Consider the following 20486-nt stretch of genomic DNA (forward strand, 5'->3'; position numbering starts at 1 on the left):
TTTAATGTAATTCAGGTTCAGCTAAAGTTCAGGAGTCCCTCTTGGTTCAGCAGCGACATTTCAGTGAAATACAACCAACAGAGTAGAGATTAAAAAATAATGGTGCAACTGTAGCCCATCTACATTTACCTTGATGACATAACGTCACTGAGCTTCTATATAGGTTAGACTGCAGTGAGGTTACGCAGTCTTCTCGTGACAGCCACTGGAAAAGAACCTCACACTGCATCCAATGAGCTTTAATCACCCATCAGATTAGTCTTGGTTCAGTTGTGGGTGACTGCCTCTATTTGGCTCAGAGTGGCAGCTGGCTTCAGGGACATATTAACTCAGACTACGTCCTGTCAACACTCCACCAGATTCTCACACTGGCAGAAATCCTACCCCACTGTGTGAGAAGGGACCCGACACAACCATGATGGACCGTCACGCACCGACTCCTAATAAGACAGAGCCCTAAAACTTTATTAACTTAGGAAAGAACATATCCCGTAACTATTCAAATCACACTCTCAACCTCATGTTGCAATAAATATTGACCTAAAAAAAGAGAGATGAAACCAGAGGAGAACTTCAGTTTGATTATCTGTAAACTAAGCAATAACTCTGCATAAAACATCAAGGGTAAAATAAATTGGAAATGTGAAGTCCAAATTCTCTCTGGGGGCAAAGTCTGGAGGTAAATGGCCTGTGTATGAAGAAGACATGGGCTGGGTATTAGGGATCATGAATCAAACTGCCCTTTGTCAGAAATTCATTAGGCCTAAATAATGGCTTTCTAAATGCCTTCATCTGGGCCCTTTATTCAGTCCAAACACAAAATTAATGTGCCCAGGTTCTCCTCCGAACAGCCCAAAATCCATAATGGCCAAATCTAATAGGACACTCAGTATCTCATCGGAGGGATATGTGGTCTGTAAAGTTATTGTGATAGGGATGGTGGGTGTCCTGCTGACCAGTGTTTCCACCACTGAGCCAAATCACGGTCTCTAACGACTCGTGACATGAAACTACAACAAACAGTGTCAGATTCAAATCAGTTGTCACGCAGTGTTGCTGGTGCTGATCCTCAGTGAGAGGTCTGAGTTAGAAGTAGCTTTGACACTGGTGAGACTGTCTGTACTAGTATGCGTCACAGACCTGACAAAACCTCGTTAACATCTAAATCTAGGACAGTGCCTTCTAATGTGATATACCACAATTTGGCTTAGGAGGGGGAAGAGCAGAGCAAGTCATTTGGGGCAGCAATTACCATAAAACTACTCGATTCATCAACTGAGAAAATTAATCAACAATCTTTTAATCATTCAAATCATTAATTAAACAAAAATGCTAAAGATAAATGAGGTTTTGCTACTTTTCTCTCATATATCATTGTATATTGAATATACTTGGAGTATGTATGTGAGGATGTCACCTAGGGTTTTGTTTTTCTTACTACTTTCTGACATTTACTGACTTGAAAATAAATAGATTTATCAACACTGATTAATCCATAATGAAAATAATAATTTGTTGCAAGAACTGCAATGAATTATTATTTTCATTATATATTAACCGGCTGATAATTCTCTTGATTAATTGATTAATTGTTTTGTCTAGAAAAAAGTGTTGTCAATTATTACATTTGAGAAATTGGTGCAAGATAATTTTTTGGCATTTTTGCTTTGAAAAATTACCGAAACAATGAATCAATTATTATCGATTGCCAATAAATTTTCTGATGTTCAGCTGAACAATAAACTGACTAATTGTTTCTGCTGGACTGTGTAATTCTCAAGCAAACTGCATGTAGACTGCTCTTAAGCATTTAACATTATTACAGTTTTTCCTCCAGTGGCCTCTCCTGTCATTCAAATCTATAGCACATAGTGTCATTGGTTTTTGTTTGTAGCCCTGCTGATGCATACAGTAGATGAAGAAAATCACACACACACACACACACACACACACACACACACACACACACACACACAAACAAAATGGAGGAGACTGTCTCTACTATGTTCAGGGCACAAAAAAACCCCCCAGCATTTATGTCACCCGAGCCAAGATGACTTGCCTCATAAAAGCCGAACACGCGGCCACCCAACTCTGCAACACCCTGGAGAGCAGGACGTTATCACAAAGCTTTTAGCTCTGCTCTAACACTAGGCTCCTCTGTGCGTTACAGTGGGCAATCTGTTCGCTGTGGTTCGCATTACATCACAGGTCCGGCAGCCTGTAAATCCCACCAATGAAACATGACTCGAGCCAACCTCTGAGACATGTAGGAAAACACAGACACCTTTGGGACAAAGTATGCATGGTCAGCTCATACCCAAATGTGCCTACTGCGGCTGCTCCGCTGCGTGTGCGAGTACCAGAAATAGGCACCAACTTATTACTTGTACTTACTCTGAGCTTCTCTTGTGAAATATTCCTCACAAATCCCGTGGGTAAGTGGACAGTAAATTTGAGGGGAGATTAGCATAGAGAATGAGGAAGTGATGTCCTTTGGCTAATCACAAATGCTAATATATCCTGCTCTGTCCTTTCTTATGATGAGTGGAGTAGACACTGAATGACATCCGTGTCTTTTTAAGATTAATTATGGTAAATACTTCTTCAGGATCTTGTGGTTTTGGAGGTAGTTGGAATATGCAGAACCTTAGGGCTCATCTGCACATTTATTTTGCCCATTCTTATTTTTATAAGCTCTTCTGAAAATAGTTCATTGGAGATTGTGATAATAAAAAAAACGTGTAATTATCTCTGCCTATCGTAATCCTCAGAAGAATGAAATTCCTGTTCAGGTTTTTAGCAGGAAATGGAGTGTTACTCCCATGTCATTGGCTGCACCAATGATTTGCTGGCTAGGGTTTGTTGGAAATTTCGAGACTGTTGATGAGGCTGCCAAAGAGGGACTATGAGGGATAAGTGGATGAGAGTGTGCAGGCAGGCAGACAGAAATAAGGTCATGCACAGCTCAGGTTTGGATTTTGGGATTCAACCTCAATATTATTTCAAGGAAACAAAGGGTTGCCTGATGGAAGTTCAGTAAACAAATGATGGAAACTAGAAAAGGAAAAGCTGCAGTAGCACAAGGAGTGGAAACAAGGCATCTGATGTCAGCATCCGGACAGAGGAACAAGGTGTTTGGACCTGTTTTCTTTCAATGTACCTAGAACCACCTGACCCCGAAAATCATACAATGTAGAGTGGTACAGATGGCAGAGGAAGACCTACAGCAGGGGGGGGGGTGAGAGGGCTTGGACTGCATGGTAGCTCTGAATAGGAGTGAAGTAGTCTGAGGCCAAGTGTCCTCTATTCTTAGTCAGTCAGACCCAAAAGAAAAAAAAAAAAAAATGTGCCTGTGTTTCCTCTCCTCCCCTTCAAAACTGGGTTGGTGCCCTGTTTAAGCTGCCTCCTCCTGTACCTGCATCCAGACAATATAAGAATGAGCCCAAATCCCATCATCGCTAATCTTTCCATCCATTAAATGAAATGTCTGCCACAGGGAATGGCTCTGGCTTTGGTTAATTTTTGACAATGTTCTGCTGTTTCATAATGGTTTATCCTGATGAAGAGCAGGACATCTGTAACTGTATGGTGATGATGTAAGTTTGACTGTACGGTCAAACTTACATCTCTGCTGAGTCACATTTTCTGGGCCAAAGTAAGCTAACAACAGGGGGTCTATAATCCTCTCTGGACTGTCGATTTCACTTTACAGTTTCACATTCAAATGACATTCAGGTCTCTTTACAACCCAAAGAGGACCAGATGGACAGGGGCAAGAAGTCAGGAACACAAGTGCATTTTGGGTTATTTCTGAAAGCCACGCTCTTACAATGTTGTGGAAAAAAAATACAAGAACGACAAGGAAAGAAGATAAAATTGCGTGGAATTGAAGCACATGAGATTTGACAGGATGTATATAGGTTAAGCAAGCAATGGTTCTGCTGACATAATGATGAAAATAAAATAACAAGGTTTGTGGTAAGTAGTAAAGATACGATGGCAAGAGCAATATTTGTAGTATGTATTGTTTCACCACAGGGAGACCGCAGCTATCCTGAAGTAAAATGCTTCACTGCACCTTTAAAAGCAAAGGCAGCCATTTTCCCTCATATGCCATGCAGCTTCTGTGTGAAACACAATAATAATAAATTTACTAAGCAGTTCTGATGACAGACTATTATTCCCTGTTTCACGGAAGTTACTTATAGGTCGGTTTCTAGGTGAGATACACTAGTGAACTCTTTTTCGAAACAAAGATGGGCTGTATCTTTCTCATTCTTGCTACTATTTCAAGGAGGTTTTTATACAATATACAACATATAAAAGCTGTTTGATCAGTGGTCAATAAAGCTGCAACAGCAAGAACAAAACAAAATGTTGGACACGGTGTTGGCCATGTGCAGACCTGGCATTAAAATGCCTCTCAGGTGATCCAATCACAAGTGGACAGCTCAAAATGCAACAGTTCACACTTAGCATTAAAATGTGTCTCCGTATGTGATTGGATGAGTTCTCACTTCCCCGCTGCGCTGTATATGCAAGTAAACACGTATTTGTTGTTGTTTTTAGCCAGTCCGGATGACAGACGGGTCCGTTGTCAATGTGTGATAGAGAGAGAGAGAGAGAGAGAGAGAGAGAGAGAGAGAGAGAGAGTGAGGCAAGGACGTGTTGAGTGAATCAATGTACTGCACACAGCTCTACAAAGAAATAATGTTTAAGCCAATTGAAATAGTAAAATACTGTTGGTTCATTAAACTGCAGCAGGACTAATCAGACTGTGGCAGAGGATGTCAGTTGAGTAGGTGGTCCTTCAATGTGGCCCAGGATGCATTTGCTTTCACACTGCTAAAAAATTGTAGCCCAGACCACCTCCAAATGTGGTCAAATGCATCTTCAATGCGTCCTGGGTGCTTTCACACCTGCACTTTGAGCTGTCCACTTGGACACATCAAATCACCTGAGATGAATGTTGATACCGGGTCTGAACAGGGTCTTAGAGATAAGCTCATCAAGCCAAGAACTGTGTTGACCCAGCAATGGAGAGCAAAAAGAGGACCGAAGCAAATGTTGTCTTGTCATTTCCCAAAGAGTGAACTGGGCAACAGGCAAAGATGAACGCAGCATGTATAGAAAGGTACGCTCTCGGTAGACAGTGGTTTGAAAATGTGAAGCTGTCTCTTTATACTGCTTTCCTGGTGCACAAAAACTGCCATGTGGCTGAACACGCAAAGGTGTCATCATTATTTGGCTAATACTGATGCTAAAGTTTGATATTTTTTTATTCTTCAGTGTGTTGTGTAGCAGTAGTGCAGTGCATAGTGTTTGTGTAGTGTGTAGTGTTTGTGTAGTGCAGTGCGTAGTGTTTGTGTAGTGCCAACCCTGCGTGCAACTTGGCCAATTCATTAAAACTGTTTTTGACACACCACTGGTTTGACGACTTAATTCTTTTTACTGTAATATGCTCATTACATCAAAAATAAACTGGATGTCAAACTAAGACGAAACCCTCAATTAACCACACACAGTGCAAACAGAGAGTGAATTACTCCCTCTGTGAGAGGGAAGCAATGTTAAAAAACTGATTATCTGTCTTTTGTTCTCTGAAATCTCTTTGTATGATTTGATTTGACGCTGTTACTGAAGACATGGGCATGAAGTATGCTACAAAGGATCAGATGAGTCTCTAATCCAGCAGACATTGAGACCTCAAGGATGAACAAAATTATTACAGCTGAGTCTTTAAGGGTCTTACCTCTAGTCTTTGCACCATCTCCCTGATGTCTTCTCCACAGTTGTCGTGGGCAGACAGCATGATACACTCCCCACGCTCATAGAAGATCTTAATGCTCATAATCCCTGAGGTCCATCCGATGACATCCCGACACGAGCAGTTGAAGACCACATTTTTTGATTCCTCCTCAATGAGGACGATGAACTCATTGGATATGCCGAGCAAGCAGTCCACGTCCATCGACTGGCCGAAGTCCCGGGCACGGACACTCCAGGTGATGGCTCCCACGCTGAACAGATGTGCGTCCTTCCTGGGTTTCACCTTCTCCTTCTTCTTGGCTCCGAGGGTGATGAAGCTGAATTTGACAGCAGAGTCAATAGTAGCAGTGCTAACGAAGTTCTCTGCCAGGTCCTTCAGGTACTCCTGCCGCGTACGAGTCGCCATGGCTCGGAACTTCTCTGACTTGTGTGCGGCATTTTCTCCATTGATGACCTTGGCGAGCAGGAAGTCCCTGAAAACTGCTGACTTTGGGAAAGTTACAGATTTGGGAATAGGGGGCCCGAACGGAGGCACATCTTTAGATCTGGACACGGCCACGCTGGAAAACAGGATGGAATCAATAAATCAGATGTATTGGTGATAGTAAAGAGACACTAAAAGAAGTGAAGGAGTATTGAACTGTACGTATAACGAGCAGCCATTTGAAGTGTTGAAATTATATGGCTTTCAGGGAAATTATTTCAGGTGGAAAGACTGAGAGGAGTTCAGACTAATCTTGCTCTGTTAAGCAAATGCTATGTTATTAACAAGAGTTGTCTTGACTTCAGAAACACTCGAGGACAGAGCCATAAGTCATAATTTCAAGGTGTCTCTGAAGATAATAACTGTATCATCACCGAACAGATCAAAAGCGCCTCGTGACTCCCGCACATTACTATTAAGTCATGACAGAAACCACAGAAAGCACTCAGCAGGCTATTATTATTATTCTTTCAAATTAAGCGCTCTTAAAAGTTCTTGTAGAGCCATTTTGCACGAAGACATTTATGCAAAGCACATCAAAAGATAAACACATTCCCCTAAATTATCTTGAGGATATTAGTGAGCTTCTTATCCCACGATGAAGCCTGCCAATATTTGGCGATTTGACTCAATTCCACCAAATTCAGATGCTGTATTTTTTCCCTCTCCTCTCCTTCTGGTTTTTTAATCAGCCTGAGTAAAATAGCTTTGAGAGAGCCTTGCAGGCGTGGTGCCTGCTTGTTCTATTTACCTGTAGCAGACGTTATCAGTGCAGGGGTTGTGGACTTTGACGATGACAAACACATGTTGGAAATGAGAGCGGATGTTTTTTGGAGTGAAAGGAAGGGCCCCGGGCTCCTGAAATACTATGGTGACGATATCGTTGCCAATATGCCTCTTCCTTAATAACTATAAAAAGAAGGAGAAATGGAGTCAAATACAAGGAGACAGACATTTCGTAAAAGGTGCATATAATTACATGGTTCAGGAGTGCAAGTTTTTAAAAACACAGTTATTCTTTAAAATTAAATTTTGCTGAACAAAGTCCTGTGCAGCTCTCAAGTAAGACACTAGTCTTTGATAAGGATCTGCAGAAGGACACCGTTTGAGCAGCCTCAATTTCCTTGGTTTCAAAGCAGTCTCTCCATGAGACCACTGTACTAATGTGATGTCTGTGGCATCTTTACGAGCACCACAAGCAGGAAACCAACCCTTTTGTACCTGCTTGTTTATTGTATTGTGCAGATAGTTAACCTCACTCTCTGGTTGGTATAAAGTTGTCAGCGAGGGTCAGCCAGATCCTGAAACAAGCAGGATTAAAGGGTACAGAGGGGAATTGGGAAGGATGAAGGGATGAGTGGGGGCGAGCTCTGCTTTGGGCTTTCTGGAAGATTACCAGCAGGGAATTAAAAAAAAAAAAAAAAAAAATTAAACTATCCCACATCAGGAAATACAACTGGAGGAGGAGAAAAGAAAGCAGAAAGGAAATCTCTAAATCCTGCTGTTCAGACTCACATGGCAGTGTTTCACTGTGGATACTGCCTGATTCCACACACTCACTTCCCATCACCTTCAGTATGTCCACTGCTCATATCACTGCAGGGCTCTACCCACCGGTTTTATTATGGACTCAAAAAGTAATTCCATACAAGCAGTGCAGAGACTGAGATGAACCTTGCAGTAATCGCGGCTTTATCGGGCCATCGCTCGTCGGCCCACCGCTACATCCACTTAATTCCACTTGTTAGTGCTGACAGACACAGAGGCCCATCTAATACTACATCAGGTCCAGCCCCTGGGGATGCATTGATTAAAATCCCACTATGGGGTACCGTTACCATAGCAATGCTCGTGCTTTCAACTGATAGGTCATTACCGTGGCAAAATGAGCCTCTGGGGAAGATTGACAGGAGCCAGGATTGAAGATATCCTAAAAGGAAGCTGCTTAGGGACTTATTACCACCATCAGACATCGGCTCACCGTACAGAAAAAGCAAACATGGCGGTCTGCAGGAAGGGATAGAGCATTAAGTGTGGAGTTTACTGACCTGCTGTCTGTTGTTGGGTGTGTAGGGGAGCATGGTGGACACGTGAAACATCAGCTCGTAGTCCTTATAGGTGGTGTAGAGAGAGTGTGTGCCTGTGGAATCGGCTGTAACACAGAACAGAACAGAGCAGTCAAGGTCTCAGGACTTATTACAAAAGGCCATTGAATTATATAAGCCGATGATGTCATTGAACAGAAATCAAGATTAAGATATGTAGGCTTAAAAACACATTACAACCCCCAAAAAGCAATATGAAAAGGGGGCAGAGTATCTGCAATCAGCAGGAGTTGAAGTGTGTGGGTTTGTGGATGTTTAGTTTGGTGTGTGTGATGTGTGTTTTATCGTACTCTTGTTATCCAGCTGAGCCCTGTACTTGGTGAAGCCTTTGAGGCGCACCCTCTGACCGAGCAAATCCAAGAACTCTTCGAGTGCCGGTCCACCGCTCTCGTTGTTGTACATCTCTTCTTCTGTGCTCTGGCCCGCCTTGCAGTAGAGCACTCCCACCTTGTGCTGGAAGCTTAGCTGGAATGAGGAACATACACAGACACTCAGTGAGTAAGTATCATTTCCTGTTGCTGATACACATCACACGCCACACTCATACATACTGTACATTATGCACTCAAAGCATGCGAGTGCCCACTTTCCATCATCTGACAGCTAATGTGAAGGAGCTCATAACCCTTCTAGGAGAGAGCTGAAATTCCCTTTTGTGAGGCCAGGCTGTGAACTCCGAGGAGCTCAGAGCAGAGCATAAATCAGGCCGAGCTAATAGCTGCTACTTAAGAGCAGCTGTAGAGCAACGAGGGAGTGAATTACAGACATAGAGCGGGATAGCTTTGCTTTATGGCAGAAAACTTTAGAAAGTGCCAGCAACAGCATTTTAATCCTTTCTAAAAAAAAAAAAAAAGACCACCTCAAGCAAAACTGGCCAAGTTTCACTGCAGTGAAATACTGGTAAGAGGAACTAAATGGAAACAACACTGATCTCCCCAACTCAAATAATACTCTTGTTTCAGTCAACAAAGAGCGCCTCAATAAATATAGATGTCTTATTCACAAAGAGGAATATTCATAGACACACACACAAGCCAGGCAAATCTCACAGCTTTTCACTGCAAGCATTAATATCATCCAGAAACGACAGGTCTGATATGAACTTGTCTCACGAAGAGACAGGAAGAAATAAAACATCCAGAGTGATTCTTCTTGCGCGGTGAGAGCGAGAGCCCTCTCCACCAACATGAATCTTTTATTTATGGCAGTTATGGCTTACAGCTCCCAGATGCCGGCCAAGAAAGAGAGTTAAAGGCGTAAAAAAAAAAAAAAATAGATGAAAAAATAGCTTCCTGCGTTTGGCACCTGTTGCCCAATATTCACAGCTGAGGACAGGACCTTGATCGTAACCCGGGGTCAATGTGTCAATACAGGAAGACGAAGAGGGTTTCTGTGCATGTGAAAGTCAAAGAATGATCTATACACTGAAACAAATTGGAATTGTCTTTTTCCTCCGTTACAGGTTATCAGTTCCCGGTGCGCTCCTGACACCGTTGTCATGGTGACTTCCTCTATCAGGCTGTCTGCGCTCCACTAAAGCTCCTGCGGTGACGGAAAGCTATTATACCATCAGGCCCAGTGGAAATGGCATGATGTGCAATGATGTGGTCTTCTATATTTTTTTGTCCTGCATTATATGGGCTCACTTAACCTCCTGCTCCCCTTAACAGACAGGCCAACGGCAAGGACAATCAGATTGCCCTTTGGTGCGAATTTGTCGCTGCCTGAAAAGTGCAAGCACATCAGGGTACATAACACATATACAGATGAGTAATGCTCCTGAGGTGAAGCTTGTGTAACCGCCTTTGATGTCTTTTTTGGTGGCATCAGCTTCTGCTAAGGTAGAGCAGCCATAAAAAAAAAAAGCTGTATCCCATTTAACGGATCTGTGATTCACTAAAATATCGAACTTGACAAAAATAGTGAGTAGCGTAAGTCGCTGGAAAGGAGGAATTTTGTCTCTTTTTATTTATCTTTTTCTGCGCTTTTCCCCCTCTTTTGATCTGTCCAGCGCTGCAGGGTGTTGAAAACTGCTGCCCCCTCTCTTCTTTCACAAAAAATGCAAAGATGGAAAGATACTTAATGAGCGGAGAGAGAAATGAGGACAATGTTCCCCCTTGAGAGAGTGCTGAGACACACCTGAGGGATACAGCTGTGTCCTAACACAACACACATCACCATGACATCTGCAGTGTCCCGATGCTGCAAAAATACAAAATATAGCACCGAAAACCTGGCTACGATCATCATGCACCATTACACATAGATTTTTTTTTTGGTTGCTGTTTTTGGGGCAGAAGTGTTCAAATTCCACATCTAAAAAGAGGAATGGGAAGTGGGTAATAAATGAAGGGGAAAAAATCCTTCCTACATAATTTCACAGAGCTAATCCTCAAGTTTCAATATCATGATGAGGACTGATTTACATAAGGGAGAGGTGATTTTTATGCTGCAATAACAGCCACGGTAGGAGGTAGATTACTCATCTGAACATATGAAACTAATCTCACTTACGGAGCAATTCATGGACCTGAAAAGCCTTTACCCGTAGACCACTGTAACACCACTGTGAAGCTTGAAAAGCAGTGTTGGGAAGTGGCAACTGTTGTGCATTTATTGTTTGTTCATTGTATTGTACAGAGCGCTGCAGCTATACGTTACAGGTAATTTATTAAGCATTACTGGGAAGGTAAGTTACATTTGTAGTTATATTTCCTAGAAGCCATCACACACCATCAGACCGACCTTTATCTTGTTCATATCCTTTCTTTTATTATCAAGAATTATAAATCAAAGCTGAAAATGACCATTTTAATTTTATAACTGATGCAGCTGCTAAACTGTGTTTATATCGAACAAGAATTCAGTGATTTTCCAGATTTTAGTCTTTAGATGGAAACAACAGATACACATTTTATATCAATGGCTTTCTCGGAAAAATGTATTGTTTGTGATTTCTATCACCTAAGATCACTTCTCAAAATCTGATTAACTGCTTAATGCCTTTTCCAGCACATCTGCTCACAGTCAGTTCACTATGATCTACAATGTGATCTAAAATACATTCACATATGCTCTGTTCTCCTCTTACATCCAGGGCCATTACAGCGGAGCCTACAACATCGCTTTCAGGGAGATTCTTTCTGCCAAACTGATCATGAGGATATTGTGAAGTCTGTCTTGCTCCAGGATTTTCTCACTCACCAGACACGGTTTCACTGTTCACACAAAAAGAGGCCTTTCCTCTCACTCTCTCACACACACACACACACACACACACACACACACACACACACACACACACACACACACACACACACACACACACACACACACACACACACACACACACACAAATACAACAACAGAGGCCTAAATGAAGATTTCTACGTGCAGTAGAGGAAAATGATGCACTCAAACAAACAAAACAGTCCTGGCGGACCACTCAGCTGTGGTTCTTCCTGTCCGACATTAGCTTCCTCAGATAAACACATTACAGGGGCGTTGGAGGTCCAGCATAGTTAAAAAAGTAGATTACGCGGTGCTTGACAACTTGAACATTTGTGCTGCAAGCAGAACATTAATGATTAAAACAGGGGTGTATAAAAATACTGATGTCCAAATTTAAAACCAGCACTGGGCGTTTGGTTTGAGGTCTGCGAGGAGAAGTGCCAGTTGGAAGAGCTTTAAGCCCCACTTAGCCTGGGCTCTCCTCCTCTGAAAGTAGTTTCTTACATTACTTTTTTTTCCCTCCTGTGTGTCAGTGTCAGTCTGTATCTGCAGACAGTCTCTCATAGCAATGGCATGGGGAGTCGTATGGCAGGTGAACAAACTCTGGTATCAGCTCCTTGAGATCTGGCAGGAAAAACTTCCTAGAGCACTTACTTAGAAAGTTACTCTTCGATAACAGGATACACAATGTCTGTCATTCTCTTAAGTGTATTCAACTTACTTCAGAGAGGACATTACGCTGCTCTTGTTTATGTGCGTAACAAAGTCTTCACACACAAGAGGGACGTGGCTGACACTTTCTATTATAAGAACCTTTCCCCTGTCAGTTGGAAGGATGGGCTCATGCTGATGAAAGTAATTACAGTAATAAGCAGCCAATTCGCTGATAGTAAGACAAGCAGTGTGGCACCAGCTAATCCCCCACACTCCTTGCACTCCATCTTGCAGTTTCATTAGATGAGAAAATAAAGGCCTCAAGATCACACAATGAATCCATCTCTGACACCTGTGAATATAGAGAGCCCATATCACTAATAGCCATTTTATTCAAATAGAGATAATGCAAGATGACATCCTCCACCATCCCGGCAGAATACCAAATCACCTGCTCTCAGATGAAGTAAGTTGTCAAAAGTGAGTTAGCTTCTGCCTGAGTGTCCTATTAGTACAAAAAAGTGTGTCAAAGTAGTCGATGCAGGCTGCAGAGAGTGTGGGATTCGTATTGATTCCATTTAAGTGTGATATTGGCTGTCTTATCCCTCCACCTGGCAGCCTGTGTTCATCTATAATAAGCAGCCCACATATGGAACAAAGGTTCCTGCTATCTGAAGTTAATCCCTCCCCAGGTTCCTTGTATAGCTGTTGCAAATGTCAGACTCACAGACAGATATACCTTAAATGTAAAATCTATACCATAATATTCATACAATCAATCAAAACATTATTCATAACAAAGATATATGGCGGTGATGGCTTCAAAATTAAACACCTGGAAAAGATGTGTGGGGGGAGAGAGAAGAGGTAACACCTTTCTCTTCCTTTAATTAATCAACTCTGAGCGTTAGAAGTGAAGATTGATGTCACTCTCACATCTGCCTCTTATATAGGAAACTAAGCCTAAAGACTGGAAACAGGGGGAAATAGCTAGCCTAGCTCTGTGAGAAGGTAACAAATCCTGGAGGACATGAGGACATCTCGAGGAACTCACCCCCTGCTCATCAAGCTTCAGGAGCTGCTCCGGGACCTTGGGGGAGTTGAGGGCCAGCCTCAGACACTGGATATTCAGTTCAGGGATGACGTACTCGAGCACCTCCTTCAGCGGGAGGCCACGGGCCGTCCCGTGTCTCGCCGTGGATGGAATTGCATCCTCCAGGATGGCTCCGCGGAGTGTGGTCAGCTGACAGCAAAAAAAAGACAGTGATCCGGTTAATTAAGTCTGTTGTATGTCTTATGAGGTCCTAGTGTACCCCTGGACAATGTGTTTAATCTGAGTATGCTCTCTAATACATCTGTGGACCAGACTGGATTCATTTCGCCATACAAAATGAGAACCATGCTGATATGGTGGCTGCTGTGTGAGCCAGCGATGATATCCTTTTATATTATGGCTTATTATTTAGGGCAATGGCTTCATTACGGCTCCACTGGAAGGCATTAGGAACTCACATTCTAAATAATTAAGATAGGCTAACTGAGCACAAGATGTTAAGTGGTGTTTTACTGTTAAGGCCATTAATGTGCCAGTAAACGTCGACCCAAACAGCTTCAAAACATCCACTCTCTAACCCTGCGTTGTTGTTTGGAACATGACAGACACATTTCCTTCCATAAATCCATTTTCCTCCCGTACAGCCTGCGGACACGAATGTCAGCAGTCAATGGCTGTCCGACAGAGAGGCTTTCTAAAAAGCAGATTACTTAACAGACTCCAAGTGGAAGGGAGAGCGGGAGAGAGGCAGAGAGCGCCGAGGCTAAATGATCGGGAGCACATGCAAATAGATGCTCCAGTGGTTGGGGAGTTAAAACATTGTCTGCGTGCTACTTGCAGGGCTACCATGACCCAGATACATTGTTTCATTGTGGGAGTGGTGCTTTAAACCAAGAATGGCACTAGATATCAGTGACATTTCCCTGCCTGACGCATCTGTTGCACCTGAATTATTCAGTGGATGAGACCACCCAGCATCAATCAAGGAGAGCTTTCTGTACCACCAGGGACAGTGAGACAGTGCATCTCAGTTTGTGGATTAATCATGTTATGTTGTGTGTGCATGCGCGTGCGAGTGTGTGAGCGAGCAAAGGCGGTCACACTGACTCTGATAGACTGCATCAGTGTTTGCATGACTGGCCAGCTGAGATACAACTGGCACAGAATCACTGGACACATTAGGGAGCAAGGGGCAGATTTAGGAACGGAGAGCTGTGAGAAGCCTCCACTTGTTTTCAGGGGTACTGAAGCATTCCTGTGTTCTTTTACTGCTTGACTGAGCCCTGACTACTGAACGCAATATAGGAGAAATATGACAAGTACCCTTTAAAAGCGTGTTCTAGCTAGTAAACAGTTCTTTGATGGAATGATAGAAATCACACAGGTTTCCCCTCCCATACATCCATAACAGTTCTACACTGAATAGAGACATTAAGCAGAACAGCAAAAGTGCACATCAGCGTATTATAATTACCTGACTGGTTCTGAAGGTGACCCGATAGTTGTACTGCATCCCATCTTTCTCCTTCCCCTCGTCCAGCCTCTCCCTGCGGATGCTGACTGCCACAGGTCCCAGATTGTCATCCACCCCGAAATAGTTTTGATGCTCTGGAGGTGGAACAAGAAAGATCTAAATTCAGTATCACATTAATTGTTGACATCAGCTTATTTTGCTTTTGGTTCAACAGAATATGAATCTACATTACTGAGTGCATATATTAATTTCTTCATGATTGAGCATGGCCGAGATGCGGTGCTGAATACAGAGAGCACTATCGTTCCCGTGGAGATTTCAAATTGATTCACTTTGGATTAGAAACTGGCTTGTCGTGATAGCAGTGGGATTTAAAAAGTAAATAGCTGAATAAAAATACAGCCCTGGAAAGTATGACCCACTCTGACCCATCACTGACCCAGATACTCCACACACCATCCTGCTTCTCACGATACAGACACATGCTGAACAAAGTAATATCACAGACACAGACATGTTTGTGTTCAGCATTGCTCAGTATTAAAGATCAATTTGGGATCTGATTAAAAAAAAAAAAAACAGTAATCTTTCATATCTTTATTCCAAAGTGATTTATTTATGATCCCAACACACACACACCTTAGAACAAGAGAATGTAAGGAATGTTTTTTGTACCTGTATTCCTGGACTCATCCACCACTACAGACAGACAGACAGACCGACAGACAGACAGACAGACAGACAGACAGACAGACAGACAGACAGACAGACAGACAGACAGACAGACAGACAGACAGACCGACAGACCGACAGACAGCTACTGTTGGCTTTACCAACCATGCTAAAATGAAATGATACAGCGCTCAAGCTTTAGCTTTTGTTTTAATGGCATATTGCTTTGTTGGATAACTGACTGTGCAGGTTGGAAGGAAATATGGGGTGAGACAGACAAGGCAAAGTTTCCTAGCTACATATAAACCAGGACAAAGTGGTTACATGGTATGTGCGTTAGACCACGAAGACACCAGGATGTTCCCTCAAAGTATTTGTGTCCTTCAGTGGAAGGAACCGTTTTTGGCATTTCTGGGACTTACAAAACAACTTATATAAGCTGCCAAATAAAAGATGACATTTTAAAGAATAAGAATGTTTTAGAAAATTTAGTGGCAGTTCAACTGATGAATAGTTGTTCGATTCTGCTTAGATGACAGTGAATTTAGTATGAATATTTATTATCCTTGAACGATGACTCCTAATAATCATTACCTTTGTCAAACACTTTGATCTATGACAAGTTATGTGCTGTTGGACAGATTTTCAGGAAATTGTCTGAGCATATTCATGGCACTCAGAGAGTCTCCCAGTGTTTTTGGTAACCCCCTCCCCTCTCCGGTGTACACAAAAAAGTCAAACTCTGGTGGGCAGATTCTCATTAAATTTCCTTGTGACCTTTAAGCCCCCTGCAGGATGAGTACCTTTTCATTTGTGGACACTCGATGACATTTCCCCTTTTTGTCAGCTTCAGGTCAAGATGCTAATTTGTGCAGTAAATTAACAATAATCTCATGGACTGGTTGCCATGAAATGTACTGATTATAATAATGCTTCCAGGTTTTTTTTTAGCCTAATTTCTGTTAAGATTGTCAATATGTTGTTCGGTCTTTCCAGCAGTTTTTTTTTTTTATTATGGGGTATAATGAAAAATCTAATGAACACAAGGTGGGTCACTAGCTGGGCTTCAGACTTTTAGTCTTGTTGGTTTTAAGCATTACAAGGACCAGCATTAATTCCTGTATTGGCAATAAAAGTATTCAATTTGAGATTCATTATAAGTGCCTGAATAAGACACTCAAAATACAGTACTGAATGAGAATATCCCAAATGTATGACACCACTGTACAAAATTATAATATTAGTCTAATAAAGGCGTGTGTGTGTGCGTGTGTGTGCGTTTGTGCATGTGTGTGTGCGTGTGTGTGCGTGTGTGTGTGTGTGTGTGTGCGTGTGTGTGCGTGTGTGTTTAGAGTATGGACAGGGGCAGAGCTTTGCCTTGAGCAAACACTCCCTAATCCCGGCTAAAGCCAAGGAGAAAGACCAGGATTCAGCAGACAACAAAAGAAAAACCTCAGCGGGGACTCAGAGCACTGACATTCGCAGAGAAACTTCTGAAGACGTTTAGACAATGCATCCAGGCTGTGTGGAGCATGCAATGTAAATATGCTGGTTCTCCTCACTGTGGTAATAACGTTGGGGCAAAAAGCGTATCAGCATGAATAATAAATGAACTGTATGTAGGCAACGCGGGGTTAACTGTTTGAGGAATGCATGGCTTGTCAGGGACAGTGGACTGAGGGGGAATGCTCTGTGAGGCATAAGGTCAAATGGTGGTAGGAGGGCTTGCTATGTATATGAGGCCACTCGGCATTCGAATAGTGACGGGGCGCAGTGAGGGAGACAGTGTCGGGTGTGGAGGAAAGCTTTTTGTCAACACATTTCTTGAGCATGTCACTGGCGCTCATCACTTGGTGTTGACAGTTTGCCAAAGGTTTCAAAATGGATGACTTTGATTGTCATGTCAAATAATGCCTCTTCTCCATCTTCCTGTCACTCCACTTTGCAGAAATGCCTTCAAAATCTTTAAAAAACCCTACACTGACTTTATGTCCTTACTTTTTATTCTTGATGCTCCAAAACTTTATTTTAGCACCAAAACTTTATTTTAGCTTCATATTTCCATACATGGTTTACATTAGCCTCTATATCTCTGTCTACCCACATATAATATTTGACCCTGTACATAACAAGGCTTAGCTTGTGGGTGTGGATGAAACATTGTGTCCATTAGGGCTGCCTGTGGAAGAGGGAGGGCTTCAGGCAATCAATAGGATCAATGTTCAGCCCAGGTTGATAAAAGCTTGCCCTAGAGTGGTGACACGTGGTCATGTTTGTGCGAGCGTGTGCACGGATATGTGCCCGTTTTCATGTGCGAGTGGTGGCAGTGAAGTGGAGGTGATGACAGACTTGTCTCTCCAATAAAACACCTTGTGAAAAAAGGGCAAGGGCTCGATCCACATACTGTGAAAAGGCATCTACCATGAAAACTCCAACGTCAAATCTAAGCTGACAGCAACAAGGGGCATTTCAATTATACAATGACCTGCGTCATCACACAAAGAGGTTAACTACACCCGTTTTGGGATGAGTAGTGAGTGAGGCATCATTTCACAGTAAATGATTATCATAGTGACCTCAATGGTACATTCAAACACACTGTAAGTGGAGCAGATCCGTAATGGTCTCATTAACCTTGACTGGAGATATCGAGCCCCGAGTGAGGTTACACACTGTCGCAAAGAGGAATGTTTTAATACAAAGTATCTTTTTGAAGAGGTTCGAGCATCTGTGAGTGTGAAAGGTGAAGCAGCTGTTTTCTTGGGGGCTTAAGAACGGGTAATTCAATCTGCTGAGAGCAGCAAACACAGACGCACAGACAGTAGGAATAACAGATATGTATAATGCGGTGATGGGCCGCAGTCGGCTTGGTATTTCCAGCACCAGTCACATAGGTTTTTCAATGAGGGGAGCTGGGACCTTGGCGTAGTTTTGCTGACCCCAAAGTTTCATATGAGGGGTCCTCACACCCCTGCGGCCCCCACGGGGAACAGCTGCAACACACCCTCTCACTCACCTCTCTCTTCTCACATGACTAATCAGAGCTTCTCCGCAGGGTTCAGAGCAATAACACAGGGAGGACATGACCGCTCCTCTCCCGAGGAAGTGAAACACACACCCTCGCACCCAACACAGGCCTGCTATTGTTCTGGAACTTATTTCATCTGGTCCTACAAAAATAACTGGGCCGTCAAGATATCTGACCCTACTAGCGGAGGCTGTTCCATTTGCTCTCACACGGCATTGTCCATAGTCTAGTTTCAAGGAAATGGATTTGGCCTGGAAAGTTTAATAATCCCCAACAGTGGGTCCTCCAAAACCTCCTGTATCATCACTGTATAATCTATGAACACAAATAAGACACATTTATCATAAGCATTCCTTACCTCTCCCGTAGAAGTACTTGTGGTAGTAGTATGCGCCAAGATCAATGTGCTCGATGATGTAACGTTTGACCTTCTCCCTGTGGATTGGCTGGTTTTCTCGAGGCACCTCCAGTACAGAGACTCCTGCGTTGGTGCAGTGGGAACTTAAAGATGATTCAAAAGAGCAGCTCTCTGACACACCGCTGTAGTTGGCACTGTTGGCTCTGGAGAGGGAGATCTTCCTCTCGCCTTCCCCACCGATCTCATTGCGAAAGTGCGGGCAGCTCAGTACTAGGTTGTTACTCTTCCCATCCCCTTCATCGGCATCCAGGTTCTCCTTGGGGTTCAAGTCCTCCCTGCTGCCTAGTGGAGACTCAAACATTGGGGCATTTCCACTGCTACATCCTGCTGCTCCACCATCTGCCCCTGGTACAGGTCCAGGTCCAGGTCCGGGTCCAGGTCCAGGTCCAGGGCCACCTCCAACCCCTCCACCAGCCCCAGCGATGGCTCCAGCTGAGGCAGCTGAAGCCCCGGTGGTTGTGTTCTTCCTCTGGCTCAGGTTAGCTCTGCTTGCAACCGCCTCGCTGATGTTAAAAAGAACGCTCTGGACGTCGTAGTGGGCAAAGCATTTCTGGAAGCTGAGCGGTCGCCTGTCGTCCTCTATTGAGAGCCGCAAGGCGTCACTCTCACTCTTTATGGTCCGCAGTTTTCTAAACAGAGAGGTTTCGGATGATTCTGATTTGAGACGCCTCATGAAGGACTTCTCACGCTCCCGGCTGTATAGGAGAGAGTTATCTATGTAGTCGTAGCCTGGAATGTGAACTATCTCACCCCTGGCAATCTGGGCTGCTGTCTGCAGGCTGGGGGAGAGTGAGGCGTCACAGCGCAACAACTCAGGGAAACCCAGAGGTGGTATGCTACGGTGGTCCAGTGTGTCCACTCGGTAGCCCCTAAGCATTGTGAAGAAGCCATCCCCACTCAGGCCCTGGCGGTCGATGGAGGATGTGCTGCCGTACTCACGGTGCAATGAGGCCCCAGTGTTTGGATTGACAGCGTTCTGGTCCATGATGTCCTCAGAGTCAATGTCACTTATGGTGACATCGCTGTTGCTGCGTTGACGTATGGGGTGGAGGCCCTTCAGTGGGGAGTGGCTGAGGAGGTCACTCAGTGTGTATTTGTCTGAGTAGTCTACTTCTAGACAAACTGCTTCACCTTGCTCCAGAATTTCCACAGTATGTTCCTGCTGGCCGTTCTGAAATACCGGTATCACACTCTGATAGTTCGGTGAAGGCCGTCCGTCCCATCCGTCTTTCCTTGGGGGCCATTCTGTCACCCTGGCCCTGACGCCCATTTTAGGCATGGCTGGAGTACCATTTGTTTTGCCTGAACCATCAGGTTTCCCCTGCATGTTGGAGGTTGGTGGTCCCATGCCACCATTCAGGGCTTTGAGTTTCCTGCTGAAGAGCTCCTCTGACTGCATGGCTCTGGAGTATTCTTCTGGGCCTCCCACAATTCCCACAAGGTTTGATTTGTTATCCGTCACAGGGCTCAAAATACTCATATCCTGCTGGCAGACTCCTTGAAGAGCGGACTTTCAGGACCCTGCTTCATTACATCATGTGATTTGCTCACTGGTGAGTGGAGGAGGAGCCTCTTTCCTGAGTCAATGAAGCAG

General features: G+C 43.6%; 1 protein-coding gene across 1 annotated transcript in view; it reads right to left on the minus strand.

Moving 5' to 3' along the window:
• Positions 1-20219, minus strand: part of sipa1l2 (signal induced proliferation associated 1 like 2) — a 51876-nt gene extending 31657 nt beyond the window's left edge. The window contains exons 1-7 of the mRNA XM_022743897.1: positions 18833-20219; positions 14775-14908; positions 13301-13489; positions 8652-8826; positions 8305-8408; positions 7008-7165; positions 5756-6332 (exon numbers count right to left, since the gene is read on the minus strand). Of these exons, the coding sequence (XP_022599618.1) occupies positions 5756-6332; positions 7008-7165; positions 8305-8408; positions 8652-8826; positions 13301-13489; positions 14775-14908; positions 18833-20219 (2724 nt within the window). The remainder of the gene's footprint in view (positions 1-5755; positions 6333-7007; positions 7166-8304; positions 8409-8651; positions 8827-13300; positions 13490-14774; positions 14909-18832) is intronic.
• Between the last annotated feature and the right edge of the window lie 267 nt (positions 20220-20486).

Source organism: Seriola dumerili, unplaced genomic scaffold (assembly GCF_002260705.1).
Source record: "Seriola dumerili isolate Sdu_G_001 unplaced genomic scaffold, Sdu_1.0 BDQW01000073.1, whole genome shotgun sequence".
Taxonomy (NCBI): domain Eukaryota; kingdom Metazoa; phylum Chordata; class Actinopteri; order Carangiformes; family Carangidae; genus Seriola; species Seriola dumerili.